Below are 18,246 nucleotides of genomic sequence, written 5' to 3' on the forward strand. Positions count from 1 at the left end.
ACATTCTCACAATATTGGTAACTTTGGATATTTCTAATGTTATCGGTAACTTTGTATCTTCCCGGATCGTAATCGTTCTACCAAACTACCGGTGTTCTATAAATAAAATGAATGTATTGTATTTGCACAAGAGTAAGCGCTGATATTGGCAAATTCATTAAATTGTGTATGAATGAACGTTCAATAGATCGAATGGAATGATAAAAACACAAAATCGCATATTAGGCTAGGATTATATAACTAAACGTGACTCGGGTCTGTAAAACATTTTAAAACATACACTAAGAAGACAGCTATGAAAACGGTACAATATTCTGCATTTTAAAGAGAACAATCACTTTAAAGGAATTTGATAATTGCAAAAATAAAGAAATCAATGCTCAGTTGAGCGTTTTAATGATACTTAAAAATGTGTTTTTCATAGAGCGCTTAAATCACGTAACCTTCCTATTCGTTTAGATCACCGTATAATCCCATCATCCACTTAAACGCCTCTTCCAGATCGGCCGCTTGTTTTGTCTTTCTCTTCTTCTTCAAAGTCTTTGTAATTCGTTTTATAATTAGCGATAGAATAAAAGCGCAGATAATATAACGTCCAATGGCAGGTATATGGAACTGGATTATTAAAATATTTTTTAAATACGCTATTTTTTTTATAAACATTAACTATTATTATTTAGCGTATTTTATAGCGCCATCATATTCCGCAGCGCTGTACAATGGGTAACCAGGACATAACGTGTAGTGTATAACGTAACAATCTGACTTACAGGAACAAGGTTCTTTTTTTTTATTTTTGGCCCAAAAAACAAAAAGAGAAATGCACACTTTAGAAAACGGCCTAAAACAGGATGTAATATGTGAAAAAAGTAGCTTTTAGGTAAGGAAACCACCGAAGCTAAATCAGTTTTTACTTAAAAAGACGTTGTGAAAGAGGAAGGATCACCTTAGCTCGACTTTTAAACTATTATTTTTTGCAGCGTTCCCTCCCGCTGGTTCTGGTGGGACTCCTCTGCTGCTGCGTCCTTCTGGACTCTGGAACACAACAAAATTCTCCCACAGGCTGGCTGGCCCCTGGGGGCCGGGGGGGGGGATTGCTACCCCGGCTGCTCCAGCTTTCATAAAAAAGGTCCGGTCCGACTTGGATCGTCAGACCCACAACAGGCAGAAATGCAGTGGGGTCACGTAACCCCACGGTGACCCCACGGTGACCGAGCCGCTGCTCATAGACAATAAAATACTGGGGGGGGGGAAATCACAATACTTTTGGCCCAAGAGCATTTGTCTGTTTAGCAGAATCTTACTTTTACACTGCAGTCCCTGCTTCACCAGCCCCCACAGCAAAGACCCGCAGTGATCGCAGAACGTCGGGACCTTGTAATTGTGATCACGGAATTTGTGCGGTAAGTTGATCCCGAACCTCTGTTCGTATATCTGAAAGATTAAAAAACAAACAAAAAAAAACCAAAACACATACGATGAATACAGAAGCCTAAACATAATACCTGGTCTGCACGCAAGAAAGCCTCCCATTGGTGGGTTTTGGGTACGCTTAGTATAGCACAATCTCATTGGCTGCTGAGCTTCCAGTTATCTATCAGACAGTATAATTAATGACAGTAAAATGTGTTTTTAGGTTTAATTTAATGTTTCTATCTTAAATATGATTCTTTTCATCGCAGGGTCACCAAGATACGATCCACCACTTATTCCATGTCTTCCTGTAGCCTCGCCGTCATCCCAAGACGTTATTTGTTAGTTAGTTCCCCATTGGGCTGCATGAGGGAGCCGTCATCTTGCTGCCCCATCACATGGTTTAAGTTGCCCCGTCGCCCTGAGATTTTTGTGATAATAGCGTTACAGAGGGACCTGGAAACAATCTCTAGCGCTAGGGGCTCGTGCGCCATCCGCTAAAACAACGCGGGGAGAAAACAGGAAGCAGCTTCCAACTTCCTGCTTGGGCTGACCAATGGGATTCCGACGCCGTCAGCCCTTAGGGATCATGGGATATTGAGGCAAATTTGTAGTTATTTAAGTTATGGTTTATATTAACACCGCGAGGGGGACAGATTCTGTTAAAGAGAGCGGATGTACGGTAACGGATCCAGTGCTAAGAACTAAGAACTGGGAACTGGGCTTCTGTGAATGCAGCTCGTATTTTAAGCGAGCGCCAGGATGTGGTATCGGGGGCGAAGTTTTCCCCGACAAACAAAGCTAACACAGAAAAAGACCACAAGACGCTGAAACACAAACCGTCGTACGTCACCTTGGCTTCCACTTTAGCCTGGCTGTTCGTACACGTGCAGGCGGTAACGATCAGCTGATGGCAGCGCTTGTGGACCACACACGTGCAGACTAAGGGTTAAAACAAATGACAAGTCTGTACATGTCTGCGATGAACACACGCAATGACAGAATTGTTAACGTGTTCGCTGCAGGAAACAAACGGTTAACAGCCTTGATACGCTAAAAGATGTCTCCCTGGGGCTTAAATACTCAATAATTATATTATTTAATGATTCTAAAGCAACTATATCTAGAAAAAAGAACTTCTGAAATAACCAACTGTGGTCAAAAATAGAAGTTATTATAATCAGATAAAATACAGGATATCTTAGAAGGAAGAACGATAAAAAGAAGTCGAAAGGTCGATGTGTAATGATAGCAATACTCAAAAAGTAATAATTTTGTAAAATCAAAAATAGGAATTTACTTTAAATTGGTTTTAGCGCAGTTTAGACTGTATTTAATAGCTAAGCAGTATGGTCATCAGGGTAATGCCATGAAGGGTTAATTGCTGTTAGTGGTTTTTGCCCCCACACAAAAAAATAATTTCTAGAAAACTAAATCAAAAATGTATATTTTATATAAAACATTATATATATATATATATATATATATATTGTTATATTTTATATTAATATTAATGATTTTTAAGGCTGTTTATTCTATATAGTCACAGTTTGTATAAATACAATGTTACATAAAAAGGGGTTTGTGATGTTTAACTAGAAATTATAAATTTTTATAATGTGGATACTTTGCGCATGAAATTAGATATTGATACAAAACAAACCAAAAATCAGATCTTGTGTTGAATTACCTTGGCACTGGTACCCCTGCTTTCCGAATACTCCCCTGTTAAAATAAATAAATAGGTAAAAATATGCTAAATGCTCTTAAAATTTCTGGATTCTGGACTGGAAGAAAGTCCTGGTTTTGACACGATGTATTTTTACAATTTTTTTTATTATTATTTGTACCAGAGCTGCCCCTTAAAGAGTAAAAGCTTCAGAACAAACCTCTGCTTCCCTTTTTTAACCTCAATAAAGTTTAACGCTAGTGCAACAGTTTCAATAATAAGTGGATAGAACTAAAAACATGTGCTGGGGGGGGCTTTACTTCACGAGTCGGCGGTTGTGTGGGCCAACTGATGGCGCCTAAAACAGGAAGCAGATGTAAGAAATGTAAAATTATTTTTAAAAAAAAATACCAAAAAAATCCCACTAATTTAATTCTGTTTCATGAAAGATTGGTTCATGGAAAAAAACAAACAAAATGAGTTCAGAATTCTGGTCTAGGTTTTCTCCAGCATTCTGTTGCTCCGTCTCAGATTCTGCTTCTCCATCTGCCTCTTCTTCTGAGTATTTCCACGACAGGGTGGAGCCTCGGCGCACTCGTTCGTCCAATCAGAGGAGAGGTTTTCCGTTGTGTACGCAGAGGCTCCGCCCTGGTTGCGGAAGTACTTTAAAAGAGGAGTAAAGAATGCAGATGGAGAAGCGGATGAAAAGGAGAAGCAGAATCAAAGAGGAGGAGCGGAGAGGGTAGAAAAAGAGAGTGAGGAAAAAAACAATAAACCAACAAAAATTCATAGCTTTTCGCCTTTGTTTGTTTTGTTGGGTCTTCCTCCTCATTTTCAGACATTGTCGCAAATTAATGAATTTACCAAAATTTGTTAAAGTTCATACAAATCTGAAGGCACAGGTCTACTGTCTATGGAATCCGGCCAAATGGTCACGCCTAAGAACGAGACCTATGCTCAGAGTGAAATATAATTGGGTTTTCCTTTAAAAATCTTAGGGCTGCTTCTCAATTGAAGGGTTCTATTAAGGTGATCATCTTGAGACTCAGGTCACATGAGTAACGGACAAGCAACAAGGACCCTGCTTGCTCCACTTCTACCGAAGGCACTAAGTTTCTTTGATACTTAGTAGCTCTTCTTATGTGTCAGAACACAAAGGACAATGTTTATAAAGAGAAGTCACCACCCTGATGTCACACAATCCCCATCTCCATGAATTAAGTTAGAAATGAGGAGTGACGTCTATCATTTCACTTACCAGATGAAGTCCTTGCAGTGAGAACAATATGTGGGCTGCCGGAGATACGTGGCCATGAACTTGTGACCGTTGACTTGGTGAACCCTTCTTCTCATGGCTCTTTGGCGCTTCCGGGTGAAATGTTTTATGAGCCTTCCATCCTGTAACATACCTAAAAACCCAAAGGACATGGAGACACAATAAGACGTCTCTCCATCTTAACTCTGTGTCCATGAGCGTTCTCAATATACATTGTGGCACTTAGAGGTCTAATTGTTAACCTAGGAGTTCTTGGGAGAGTTGAATGCTCCATAAGTCACATAAGCTTTCGGGACCTCAGAGGTCTCTTCTTCAGATGGTAATACATAATGATATAAAATACAAATCTTACCTTCTGTTATACTGCCAATGAGGGTAATGGCAACGAACACTTTGCCTTCGGGCTCTAAATCAATCTGGAAGAAAAAACAGACACAATGCACACAATGTAAACTAGATTGTGACACAGAGGCAGCTAACGCGTTGGTCAGAGTTGATCGGTGGATCCCTAGTTTGGTAATCAATCTCGCCGCGGAAAATGGATTCAGCCGTATCGTATCTCAAAATTGTCCTGTGTTTCTCAAGCCAGTGCTGATTTTTGTCCAGCGTCCCATGTAGCTGCCATCATAGGCCTGTTGGCGAGCGGTAAAATCAGCATGAGATCCATTGCGACTCCCATGATGCAGCTGGGCACCACGCGGGGGCGCATGGAGTATAGTGGGCAGGAGGTACCGATCTTGCTCCTCGTGGGCTTGGCCGTGCCCCCACTCGGATTTAGTCCCACCTTTTTTCTGCCTCTAGCCACGCCCCCAGACACAGGCGTTGGAAATTGAGCACATAAAATGTTGGAGTCTTTAGTAGAACTTGATACCTTTTATTAGGCGAATGTAGACGAATATAGCGAGTCACGCAAGCTTTTGGGACCTCTGAGGTCTCTTATTCAAATCATGATCAGAGGGGAACCCTGGGCTTTCCTGCCCTTTCGATAAAAATGTATAACAACCTGTTGTGTTACTTTCACATCTTCATTCCTCACATTGAGATCGCGCAGGTTACACATTCTTTTGAGAACAATGCCAAATATTCACAATGTCCTTTTCTTTAACCGTTTAACCTGGGTTCCCTGTAGAGCCGAGGTAAACACCGACAACTTTCAAGCCATAACCGCACTCCAAAGGGTACGTTGTGCTCGACGGGGAGAATAATAAGACACTTTGTTTTAAAGTTGCATCATAGACTAGTTCACTGGTGAGAGGGAGGGAAGCTGGACAATCATTGGGAAGGGAATAAAGAGGACGACGGATGGCTTTATAAATTAAACGGTGTAAATAAAACCCAATATTCTTCTTCTAAATACCCCACTCAGTTACACAAATACCCAGAAACAGGGTGAAAAGCCACATAAAAAGTCTGGTTAGTGCTCCGCCCCAGCCACGCCTCCAACCACACCCACCAAAACTGCCAATTTTGGGAAATTTGGAATGTTAGGGGGGTGCAGCGGATACATATGGGGCTTCGCCATTAACCTTATGGCATTTTAGGCGATTTCTTCTCCGCCCCATAGAAGCAGAACACCAGAACGCTCACTCTTATACCAGAGCTGGAATCCCTGCTTGAATACAGGTGAACTAATTCAGAATATGTTTACTTTCTGACAAGTCATGGGTTTCATAAGAACCGTTATTAGAATCATTTGTGTTACAGGACAGGCCTTCAGGATGTCGGCCTCAATCATCCTGGAAGAAAACATTGGGAAGAAAACACGGAATCTGGTAGGGTTCCAATTTCCCGCATTATTACCCAAATACTTGTTCAATACTTGTTTCCAATACCATTTTCTAGATCGTTCTTGATTTCACTTTTTATTGAATTATCTCCAAAGAATCAGACAAAATGTCTAATTATACAACATTCTATACCCAAATCTCGGTGTTTACGACCCATTCTCTGTGTCGTTTAATCTCCCTTAAAGTATTTAGAATTATATTCCGTCTCCTCGTTGAAAGTCTTTTAAAATAACCGTCTTGTGACGAACGCGAAACCTGCGCAGCCACCCCGTGATAACACTACTCGCACTCGACACGTCGGCTAAATGAAGCCGTCTTTATCACTTCCAGATCTATATTTGAAGCTACTCCAACACGACCCGTTAAAAGAACTGTTAAAAATCACTTTCGCGCAGCTTGTATTTATGTGATCACGCCAGACAATCTAGGAATAGCTGTCTGAAGATGACTATAAGAGGAGAACGGATCGTCATCCATATCAAAAATAATCCGGATCCGTGATTTTAAACTATTTTTATGTATTTACTTATTTATTTAGAGTGGTCCGTTTTAGCAGTTAAGACACAGGGTTACATTCTGCATCCTTTATAAAACAAACAAAAAAACACATACAATGTTTCACACGCCTTTAGCTTCCAGTAGAACAAAGCGTGGGCACTCTTGATTTGGTACCAATGAAACTTGGTATGGTCCATCTTTGCTCCTCAACGGCCCGAGCCTAAACCATAGAGCTGTCAATTCTAATCCTAATGAAACCCATCCAAGTAGGGTTAATAATTAAAGTGGCTCTAAAAGCAGAAGGCAAACAGGTAAAATAAAAAAAATGGTTACCAAAAGTGGGGTGGAGGTGACAACCCAAGTCCCCCAACCCAACCCTAACAGTTTTTCAATGGCCACCGGGACTGACAACTATCGAGCGTGAGACGGTTACATCCCGACACTGAACTCCCGCTGGTGTTTTGGTTTTAATTATGTTTCTTAACCGAGAGGATTTCCTGCAATACCCGTCTTACGAGTTCGTGTGTCATCTGGGTGTAGGGCTGGAAACGATCTACTCCCTTCAGAACGTCTCCCGAAGGCCAGCGGAGAGTGATTCACGCCGCGGCCGGTTTCTATGGTTAGCAAACTAACAAGAGCGTTTCCTTTTACTCTTCTCGGCCTGACCTGCATTAAGCAGAGGAGTTGCTCCCCGTCCACGTCCAGACTTGTCTTCTCCTGTTAGAAGACGGCACGTGAAGCTAAACTCCCACACGATACGCAAACACAGTTTACAAAACAAATAATAAACTCTCAGCGTGCAGCTCTCCGAGCCACGGGGCTGTACATTTAATATCATAATTCTCATTTTTCATTTATTTGGTAAAATAATGACCCCTTCGCTGGGAGGTAGAGCATTACCAGGACCCTGCAGTAACTCGGGGACAAGCAATGCTTATAAAAGTAAAAAGTGGGGGGAAAAAACCCAAAAAGTGCTCAACTTATGGAGAAGCTGCAGATCCAGAGCTACAGCAGCTTCCCACTTCTTCCGTGGTCCGACGGTTTGCTCTACTGATTGGCTCTTTGAAGTAGCCAATCAGTGGCAGGAAAGCACTCCCATATAAAACAATGAGAGCACATTCTGCACCTTCATACGGGGTCCAAGAGGTTACTAGTTCTCTTACGAAAGCATCCCCATTATTTTTGGGGGGATATTGGATTTTCAGCCATTGACTTTGCCTTCGGTCCCCTACATCAGGAAGCGGATCCCTGTGTGACTCCGTTGGTTTGCGTTATGTAACCCGGATTATAGTTTCTGTGTCCCTCTGAAGCGCTCATTCCTGCTCTAACATTCATTACTTCCTGCAATCAGAATGAGAGCAAATTCCATCACCTTTACCTACATATCTGAACCTCTCCTGCGATGAAAGGTGAAGTCACTGATAATAAATACAATGTAACCTATATGTCACAGAAACCCAGAACCTGCCGGCAGATCGGCCCCATTCGGCCCCCAGTCTAGTCGCCCATTTCTTCTGCTGTAAAGACTCAAACCTTAATCAGTCGTTGGTCTCGTCTTAGATTCAGGAGCCGTATGCCTATCCTGCGCATGTTTAACTTCCAGAACTTAAATTTTTCCCTCTGCCATGTCTATATTTTTATGGAGATTTTCACTTCCTTATGGCCCTTAAGTATGTGAAACTGGCTAAAGCTCAAAGGTTTTGCAATACATCTCATGGAATCCCCATCGTCAACGACAAACGTTAACTAATATTGAAAAATAAATAAAATGTTGTTAACCTTTTTGTATACTAAATTAAGACATTAATAATAGATCCCAGACCTAAGTAGTTGAGAGAAAAAAAAAAAGATACCGTATTATGAGACAGGAAGCCAGATGTATGCTGGGAAAAAAACCTGAATATTAACAATATATTTATATAAGCAACCTATAGATTAAACATATGCACTGTTGAGTTTTGTTAAACATAAAAAAATTAAGTATCCGTGGTGACGCATATCCGTAAAAAATAAAGAAATTAACCAATAATGCCAAGCAGATTAAAAAAACTTTTATTTAATGGATATTGTAATTAAATGTTTTACTCAATAATCTTAATTCAACATAATTTCAAGTTATAGTTGTAGAAAAATTTAATATTCTGCAAATGTTACATTACTGTGTAAATTGGTGTAATATGCACCCAGGGACGATATTCTAGAATTAAATGAAAATTTATTATATGCAAGATTTTTTTTTATATTATATTAAACACCTGAATACGTTTTGACACTTTTCTCTTGAAAGACAAAAATTTTTAAAAATATATATTTTACATAAAAATATATTATAAAAAATATATTTTATTATGACAATCAAAGACCGGAACAAATTGATACAATCATGTACTCAGGTGTGTTCTATTTTTCCAGCCCATAATTACCTTGACTTTCAGGTAAATGGGAGGATAGAGCCGCCTTTGCCTGAACCAAAACAGCTCAGGAAGTTAATCACGTCTGCTGAACATGCAACATCATTTATATGTAATGCAAGGAAGTTTTATTTTACTGAGAGAGTTGTCAGTAAGTTGGAACAGCCTCCCAGCAGAAGTGGTAGAGGTCAATGCAGTGAGAGAATTTACATGGGATGGGCATATGGCTCCTACCTGCTGGTTTCCGTGTCTCTAGTTGGGGCAGCAGTTATCTGGTTCGCTTATTACTGTTGCAAGAAGCCGTGCATTGTACAGAAAACAGGTGTTTGATTGTGATGAAGGCACTGAAGAAAATGAAAGAGTTAAGACCAAAGCTGAATTCTGATTGGCCACTTGATGATTTCAATGATAAAGGCAACTCTAACTACCCAGGCACCGGTGTAACTTCAGGGCCTCTAGGGGACCCGATGCGACCCCTTATTCCTGTGTGCCCATGCCGGTTCAAAATGTGAACATGAGTGTGTGATTGTGCGCGTGTGAGCATGAGTGTGTGATTGTGCGTGTGTGAAAATGAGTGTGTGATTGTGTGTGCTTGTGAGCATGAATGTGTGATTGTGTGAGTATGAATGTGTGTGCGCGTGAGCATGAATGTGTGATTGTGTGTGCGTGTGAGCATGAATGTGTGTGCGTGTGAGCGTGTGAGCATGAATGTGTGTGCGTGTGAGCATGAATGTGTGAGCATGAATGTGTGTGCGTGTGAGCATGAATGTGTGATTGTGTGTGCGTGTGAACATGAATGTGTGATCAGATCAGCTGTTAAAGTTGAGGGTCCCTAGGGCAATTTTCACACCAGGGCCCTGTGGTTTCTAGTTATGCCCCTGTAACCAGGACCAGAAAATGCAAAAAAACGCTTAATTATTTTAAACAAATGATTTCCTTGATAACGCACAACTTATTTGACAATGAAGACTAGCGACTGATTAACGTTTGAGCCTTTACAGCAGGGAAAACGGCAGAGTAGACGGGGGCCGAATGGGGCTGATCTGCTGGCAAATTCTGGGTTTCTATAAAGGATGTGATTTTTTTTTTGATGATTACCAAGGCAATTTTATGAAAAATCCTTAATTTATTTATAGAATGGTGCTATTTGCAAAAAAAAGTCACATTTAATGTATATTATAAGGCACCAAGTTTAACAAGTTTCCAGTGTGGTTGGTGGGTTTTCACCTCGGGGGTAACTTGAAAGTTCTCAGTTCCTGTGGAAAGTCTCCACTTCTTATTATTGTGTTTTTTTACTCAAATAAGACGTAACCTACATTCTAGCGACTCTGGTCAGGCGCGTATCTGCTGCCTTTTACTGTATTAGTGTTTACGCTGTTGAGCGACCCGAAGCAGACAGATAATAAGATTAAGCGTTCATTACAAGCTTTTTAATGCCAGATGGATTTTAAATCCTACCATTAGGTTTGGTCTACTTGTCCTGGGTTCAGACCAGTCTTTTCCAGTATCTCCCAGTCCAATTAACAGATCATCGCTAGCTCTTAAGATCTATTACCACCAGCTATTAACAAAAAAAAGATCGACATTTATATAGGATACACAGGGGTCTCGGAAAAAGAGGGAGAGAAACGTTAAAACATTGTTAACAAAAAAAGCCACTTTCAACTAATTAACAAATCCGAAACCTCAGAAACTTTATTCATTTGTACGAATCAGCCGGCGGGGGCGGCTCGGCTTTCTGTATAGCGGAATGGTTCAAAAGTCAACATTTTGATTAAAATTCAACATTTCTCAGTAGGATCCGCAGCTAGATCTGTGCGTTTGGACACTTTTTCTCAGCATACATTGGTTTTCTTAGAGTAGAGGAAAGAACATGGCTTCGTAACGTCCTAAACAAACCTGCATAGCGGCATTTCTTGTCGCATTTCTTGCCATGATCGTACAGAGGACCGTGTTACGGCTTCGCATGCCAAGAATGTTACAACGCCAAGTGCTACTATGGAGCCATGTAGTTGGAATTAAACTTCAGATAAGACAATTGTATCCCACCATTTTCTGTAGACCACCTTATATACCTCCCATGTGTGTCCCCGTTTCATTTGACCAGGTCCTCTTTGGACCTTAAGTCCTTGAGTCCCTCTTTCCTCCCACTCAGGCCCCCCTCTTTCTTCCCACTCAGGCCCCCTCTTTCCTCCCACTCAGGCCCCTGTTTTTTTAGGAGCTCAGAATGCTGGGTATGAGGGTATCGCAGGGTTCTACAGCCCTAAAAGCCCCGATAATGTGTATAGAAACAGCAGGGAATTGCTTTACAAATGAAACCGTGTAAATAAAACCCATTATTCTCATGGTAAGATAAGAATTGCAAACCCAGGAACACAGGGACCTTTGTCCTTCTGCTAAATTATATTCCGAAATGAAATGTTGCCACCATTCTACCTGCAAAGCACTGCCAATAAGCAAATACGTATTCAATGTTTGAAAAAAAGGACCAAAATATCCAAAAAGATACCAGTTGCAGGGATCACAAAAGCCCCCAAATTCAGCAGGGTAGAATTGGTGATTTTTGCAGAATATATTGAAATAATATTAAGAATTCTAAGAAATAGTAAAAAAAATCTAAACCGAGCGAATGGGGAGAAAAGGAATTGTGGATTATTAGCCACTAACACCCTTAGCTCTCCACTTAGGTTTTCTGATCACAGTTTAGCTCTTTAGAGTTATCCTAATCCCACTTTAATCTAACGGCCCGTATGAATTACTCTTGTGACATTAATCTGAAGCCTCTTAGCCCCAAACACTGGATCTCCGTAACCGCAGAGAGTCGTTCGCCCAAACAAAATAACCAAGCAGCTTTTAGATTCCGATGGAACCAGAAGCTCAGGAGGTGCCAAGTGGTTCAGCTTAGTGAAAGGGGAGAATGTCAGAGCAGGTCATTGATTGGGTAATGCTGGCCCTGCCACAGGCTGCCACCAGTTTCCAAAAACCAAGCTTTCAAACTAGATCCATCCCAACAAAAGTAACAGATTAACAAAAAAATAATAGGATAAACTAGACTTAATGAACGATTTAAATTTTATGATAAAGCTGAGACAGTTCCTTTAATGATGTCACCATGTTCTGAAGAATAGACATCATTGGAATAAACCCCAAACCCCTTAATTCCAGTAATGGGGGGTTTTCTGAATGCAGGCAAACACCAAGACCCCGTAACAAAAGAATTCTACGCACTTTACCGCCCAACGACACAAGCTTTGCAGAAACTGTGTTCTAGTAAAAGCAAAGGAACTGGGTAGAAAAACACCATCTGTAAATATTCTTCACACAGTCCTGTCTGTCTAATTACTAATTTCCTTAATGCCAAAGCTCTCGCTCTCGTGCAGCAGGCCAACGAATGCAAGATGCTTCTCCGGCGGATTTATTGTTCATGGAAAAATACAGCGTCCTGAAAGTTCTACAATGGCCGACCTCGATACATTCCGGCCAGGTGCACAAAGACCATCATTTATTCCAGGATGACCTCTCTCTTTCTCTCTCTCTGGATTTTCCTGTTTAAAGTTTTGTTTTTCCCCAATTAGTTTTTTAATAGGTTCGACTTTTTGTCGAATTGGCAAAAGCTAAAACATTTTATCATCTACATGAAAAGAACAGAATAAAGACAACATGCTTTAGCTCATTTTGTCCCAATAAACCCCCTGCAGACCTGGAGCCGCCGTTGCTGTCAGTCATGTGATATTTTGGGTGACTTTCCCAGCTCAAATACCACACTGAGCTGATGCTTTATGGCGATGCTAATGAAGTCCGTTCCTCCATAGACTTTCATTAGTCAGAGAGTCCAGATGGGTGATTAAGACTGAGCCATACTAAAGTTTCCCACAGGCAGTATGATAAGGAGTTGGGGTGTTTGTCTAGAATATCGGGCTTACAAATGGCTGATATGCAGCTGCCTAAAAACATATTATGGGGCAAAAAACAACAACTGGCTTGAGTCTCAGATTGGACCTTTGTTGGTAAGATATTTCAACTTTTTAGCATGTGTGTCTGCATTCTATTGCTTTCTGCTGGTTCTCCAACATACCACAGCCCTAGAGGCAAGGCGATAGATCCAAAACACTGAGTCTTGTGTCTCAAGATCTGCTTCTAGGAGAGGCAAAAAAAAAAAAAAGGCTTTGTATAAAAGCTGAATACCTTTAGCATTCTACACATGTTTCATGATCTCAACAGAATTCCGCTCGCCACTCTTTAAAATGCAAAACAATATCTTCTACAGGGTCAACAAAGAAAAAGAGATCGAATACTTTTTTTTTGGAACCTCAGAGTCGCTACTTTAGAAGTAAACATGGTCTTCAGATGGGGATTGTTCCAAACACTTGACTCAGACTTTGTCTTCTCTCGGACCTATTCAGTTATATCTATTTTCCATAATAATGGCTGTTCCAGCAACCCCGGCCGTGCCATGATGGAACATAGACCCGTACAACCTACCACTCATCTTCCTAATAGCAAAAGGAACAAGTCAAAAAAACAGGCCAATGAAATCACTTCTAGAATTGCAGGAAAGTAGTAATTTTGAAGAAAATTAAAAAGTCACTCCTTAAAAACCTTGGCTTAACCCAAAATAAAAACCCTTTGAGGTTAATACTGGACTTGTGCATTCAGATTCGCACACATTTTGTTAAAATTTGTTGATCCACACAAATGTCCAAAAACGAGCGTGAGTGACGGTAAGACTTGTTACCAAGTTCCATCCGAGCCGAACAGGCAGGAGAAAACCAATATGCCAAATAATCCAAATAAAACCATAAAATTTGGAATGGTTTTTGGCCAACGTCAACTTTTTCAGGTTTGAAATACAAAAGTAAAAACATTCGGCATAAAAGATTCCGGAGTTTCAAAATAAATTGTTGACACGGCTTTAGGAGATTACAGAAGATTGTATTATACGGTTATGTAACAGTTACCTAATAATCAAACACTCGGAGAGCTCTCTATTATCCTTTCCAAAACCTGGACAAAAAAACAAATAATAATAATAATAATAATAATCTTCTCAGGATGGACTTGGGTTTCATTGACCTGAAAAAAAAAAATTTTGCCGATGACCTTGTTGTTATGACCTGTTACCGAGCGCGCGTAAATGGCGAAAGCAGGAACTTAATATAATATTTACGGAATACGAAATAAGGAACGAGGAAGAAAAACAACGAAACAATTAAAAAGGAATGTTCTTTAAAAAAAAACAAAAAAAACAAAAAAACAATATCCGTGTGTTGTCTTAATAATTAACACAAATAGAGATGTATTTCGTGCTCTTAGTGATAAGGTAAGCAAATGTCTTCAAGGAGTCAGTTTAGTGTTCCATGTAGGAAATAATTTATATTAACCCCTTAATGACAAAGCCCGTACATGTGCGGGGTCAAAATACATAGGTTTTTAATGGGTTTACGGACCGCTCATTGTCCTTAAGGGGTTAAATACTTTAATATGTATTCTTTGTGTGTACAAGAAGAACATCCCTTTGCGAGAAGCTGCAGCTTTGGAGTTCAAGTTCCCATTTCCAGCCAATGAGAGGCAGAAAAGAACTGCTATTAAAATCATGCGCACGGAGTCTATGAGCCATACAATATTGTAAGAACTGGAATTCTGGCTACGGGGCCATTATCATCATTATAGTTCATTTATAGAGCCCAAGCAGATTATGGAGCGCTATTACATTGAGGGGAGGGTAATTAAATATCAAAAAAAAGTCTAGTCCCCAAAATGTATTTTTATTTTTAATGCATATTGGAGTCCAGTTTGAATTCAGACCGGTGCATTTTATTTTATCTAAGGCAGTGTAAGCATTCTATACTTAGTGGCTTTAGAAAAACAGGACTTCTGTTCCTTTATAATAGAATCAGAGAACGGGGCTTGGTTTTTGCCAGTCTGTTAGGAGTTAGAAGAGGAATGAGAAAGGAGGCGAGGGAATGTGCATTGCAAAACGCAAATAAAGGGTTAAAGACCTTATTGGGATACTAAGTCCTGTATTTCCCAGTCCTGTAAGGTTTTTACCCAAAAACATAGCAAATCAGACCCATTTTTTTCCTTAAAACTTAATAAGTCATTGGTCTCGTCTTAGATTCAGGAGCCGTATGTCTATCCCATGCATGTTTAATACCCTCACTGTATTACCCTCTACCACCTCTGCTGGGAGGCTGTTCCACTTATTTACCTCCCTCTCGGTAAAGTAAACCTTTAGATTATAGTCACTTATTGTAATATGTATCTTCTTTTGAAATAATCTTCCCTCCTGTCCTTTGTTAAATTCCTTCATGTATCAACAAACGTAACACAAAGGAAATGATTGTAACAAAGTAGTTTTTGGGATCAGGCAGAGCACATTGCAATAAATTAACGAGGTGGAATAATCATACTAATCACTAATTACAGATGCTCCCAGTAAGCTGAACCTTTTTAAAGTGTCAGGCCCATTTTAAAACCAGAGGTCGTGCCCTTATTTTACTGATGAAATCTTGATGATAGCATCTTCTCATTTTCATTAGAAAAGATCTGTATCACAAAAGGCCAAAGAGGACCATAAATTACTAAATGCAAAATAATAAAAAGGAAATGTAAAAAAAAAAAAAAAAAAAAAGAAGAAAAGTAAAATAAACAACACTCTAAATATTTAGGTAACGTACAGTCCAGACAAGAGAGTGGTGCGGAAAGAGTTAATATTTTTTTGGGTGGGAGATCAGGGCTGTGGAGATGGATCAGACAACAAATAGATATAACCAGAACCAATGTGCAACCTAACCACACAGCAAGGTGTGTATATAAAATTATGAAAATTATATATAAATATATATAATTTCAATGCAAACCTTTTGCTTTAAACTTATTTAAGTAACATGGAACTGGATCGGTCCTACCCAACTTTTCCATGAGCCAGTGGGGAGGCTGAGTCAGGCACTGATGAATGCTAACCAGGTTTCAATTACAGTCTGTTCTAAAGAGCTTACAATCTATTGTACCCAGTGGCCCCCAAAGGGCTCCAGTGGGATTTCCACAAGGCACATGATCCACAATTAAATCATTGTGACACTGCAGCTCATATGTCTTTTTCCTAAGGAGCATGGGCCATGCATGGGTTCCTTTGTTGTGGTTGAACCAAACTATGTACTTTGCTCGCCTATTTAGGATACAGACTAAGAAGAACCTTGTAGTGTCTGAGCAGGGAACACATGACTTCACAGCATCTCCATTAGCAAATACCTTCCTAAAATCTCTGACCATTGGGCAAGTGGAAAGTCCCATCTCTCTTAAATGGACAGTTTCTCAGAAGAGAGGCATGGGCCACCCAAGAGGGAGGTAAACCCAATCCAGATTTTTTTTACAAAAAACGATCAACAGAACCAACATTGAGTATTGTGAGATGATGGCCAAAATATTTCCATCCACACCCAAAATGATCCTATGTTCCACCACCCAAAGGGTACTCACCCAGCCTTCAAAGCAGTCAGAGGGTCCACAGCTCCTGAGAAGTTCATGGAAACTGAGGTTACAGTTGGCCACAAAGTTGTCATACCCAATGGAGGTCTCATGGAACACAGCCAGCTCCACTTTACTGCCATCAGACACAGTTACACCGAACTCCTCATTGTAGGTGGGCTTGTTGGTCTTATGTTTGATACTGGTCTGCCCGACTCTGCATTCATCCACATTGATGGTGATGTAGGGGTCCAATAAGTAGGAATCTTTCTTTAGGACTGAATGTCTCATTGACCACCTGGTGGGCTGCAGACCCACAGCTTCCCCAATCCTCAGCCTCAGCCTGCCATTAAATCTCATGGTCCCAGCCATGGACCCTGAGAAGACCTCAAAACCAGAGAAAGAATTAAGAAGCCACCAAGAGGGGTAAGAGTGCACTTCACCTGCTGATAACCCCCCTCTGGACGCGGCAGGATGACCACAAAGTCTGCTGGGGATATCCACCTGCATGGGCTGCTGCCAAAACTAAAGAGCTGCACTCCTCACTTAGGGCTCATGCAAGGTGGAATCAGGCTGGGCACTTAAGGCAAAGTTACTCACTTACCAGCCTGGAATGACACTAATGTCAGGAATTAGTGTTCACTCTCACTCTCTTCTGAGGGATCCCTACCGAGGGGGACCCAGGAGAGTATGCAGAGAGAGATCCTATGCAATATTTAGATAGCAATCCAGTGAAATGTCAAGACAGGGATCCAGCGCAGCAAGTCCAATGGAGTGTCCAGAAAGGGATCCACTGCACTATGAAGGGAGGAATCCAGTGGAGTGTCCAGAAAGGGATCTACTGCAGTATGCAGAGAGAGAGAGATCCAGTAAAGTGTGTAAGAAAAAGCCCCAGCGGAGATTCCAGAAAGGGATCCAGTGCATTATACAGAGACAGATCCAGAGGAGTGTCCAGAAGGGGATCCAGTGGAGACAGCAGTGAGGGACCCAGCGCAGTGTGCGGCTCCCAGCCGTCTGCCCCTGACCTGCTTGCAATCAGAGCCCAGTCTAAACCAGGAAGAAGCCTACGGAGACAGAGAGGAGAACACTGCCCCAAGCGGTAAGTCATGGGAACTGCAGGGCTATGTGAGAGAGAGAACTACATTTTCAGCAAAATACCTATTTTTCATTTGTTTAATGCTTTATCTATTCGTTTAATATTTTTTTCTTGTATTTGTAGTCCAGACATGTCACTTCCCTCCATGGTTTAGCTGTGGATGATGAGAGCAATGGCCTGTGGGCATTTTGGGCACTCTGGTCCCAAGTTCCACAGGCAGTAGCAAGATGACACGTCCAGCATTAAAATAACAGATATTTTTGATACCTCAGGTAAAAATGGAAAGAGACATGCTTCATAATCATTATGTTTTTAGGTATAGAATTGTGAGATATTGAAATATAATAATGAAACATACATCATAAGGGTCCCTGTTTAGAGTCTCCTCCTGTTCTTTTCTTTCGTCTGTCTCTTTCTCTCTCTTTTTTTTTTATCATGTGAGTCTGCCTTTTAAATTTTTCATTCATTACACACATTCATGCACACACACATATACTGTACATACACAAATACATGGGACAGATAAGAGATTTGGACCTGTCAGAACAACGGGGCCTTGGAGCAATTGCTCTGTGTGCTCCGCCGTTAATCTGGCCCTGAGTGTGTGTTATGGTGAGTGTGTATGTGTG

At 40.7% G+C, this 18,246-nt stretch overlaps 1 protein-coding gene across 1 annotated transcript in view; it reads right to left on the minus strand.

The window, feature by feature from the left end:
* LOC149273580 (protein kinase C eta type-like) overlaps positions 1 to 16,893 on the minus strand; it is a 52,353-nt gene extending 35,460 nt beyond the window's left edge. The window contains exons 1-6 of the mRNA XM_089506147.1: positions 16,534 to 16,893; positions 4,711 to 4,774; positions 4,341 to 4,491; positions 3,104 to 3,138; positions 2,267 to 2,355; positions 1,305 to 1,434 (exon numbers count right to left, since the gene is read on the minus strand). Coding sequence (XP_089362273.1) covers positions 1,305 to 1,434; positions 2,267 to 2,355; positions 3,104 to 3,138; positions 4,341 to 4,491; positions 4,711 to 4,774; positions 16,534 to 16,893 — 829 coding nt within the window. The remainder of the gene's footprint in view (positions 1 to 1,304; positions 1,435 to 2,266; positions 2,356 to 3,103; positions 3,139 to 4,340; positions 4,492 to 4,710; positions 4,775 to 16,533) is intronic.
* Positions 16,894 to 18,246: the final 1,353 nt, after the last annotated feature.

This window comes from Sceloporus occidentalis, unplaced genomic scaffold (genome assembly GCF_023333645.1).
Source record: "Sceloporus occidentalis isolate IW3139 unplaced genomic scaffold, rSceOcc1.0.p SCAF_366, whole genome shotgun sequence".
In the NCBI taxonomy this organism is placed as follows: domain Eukaryota; kingdom Metazoa; phylum Chordata; class Lepidosauria; order Squamata; family Phrynosomatidae; genus Sceloporus; species Sceloporus occidentalis.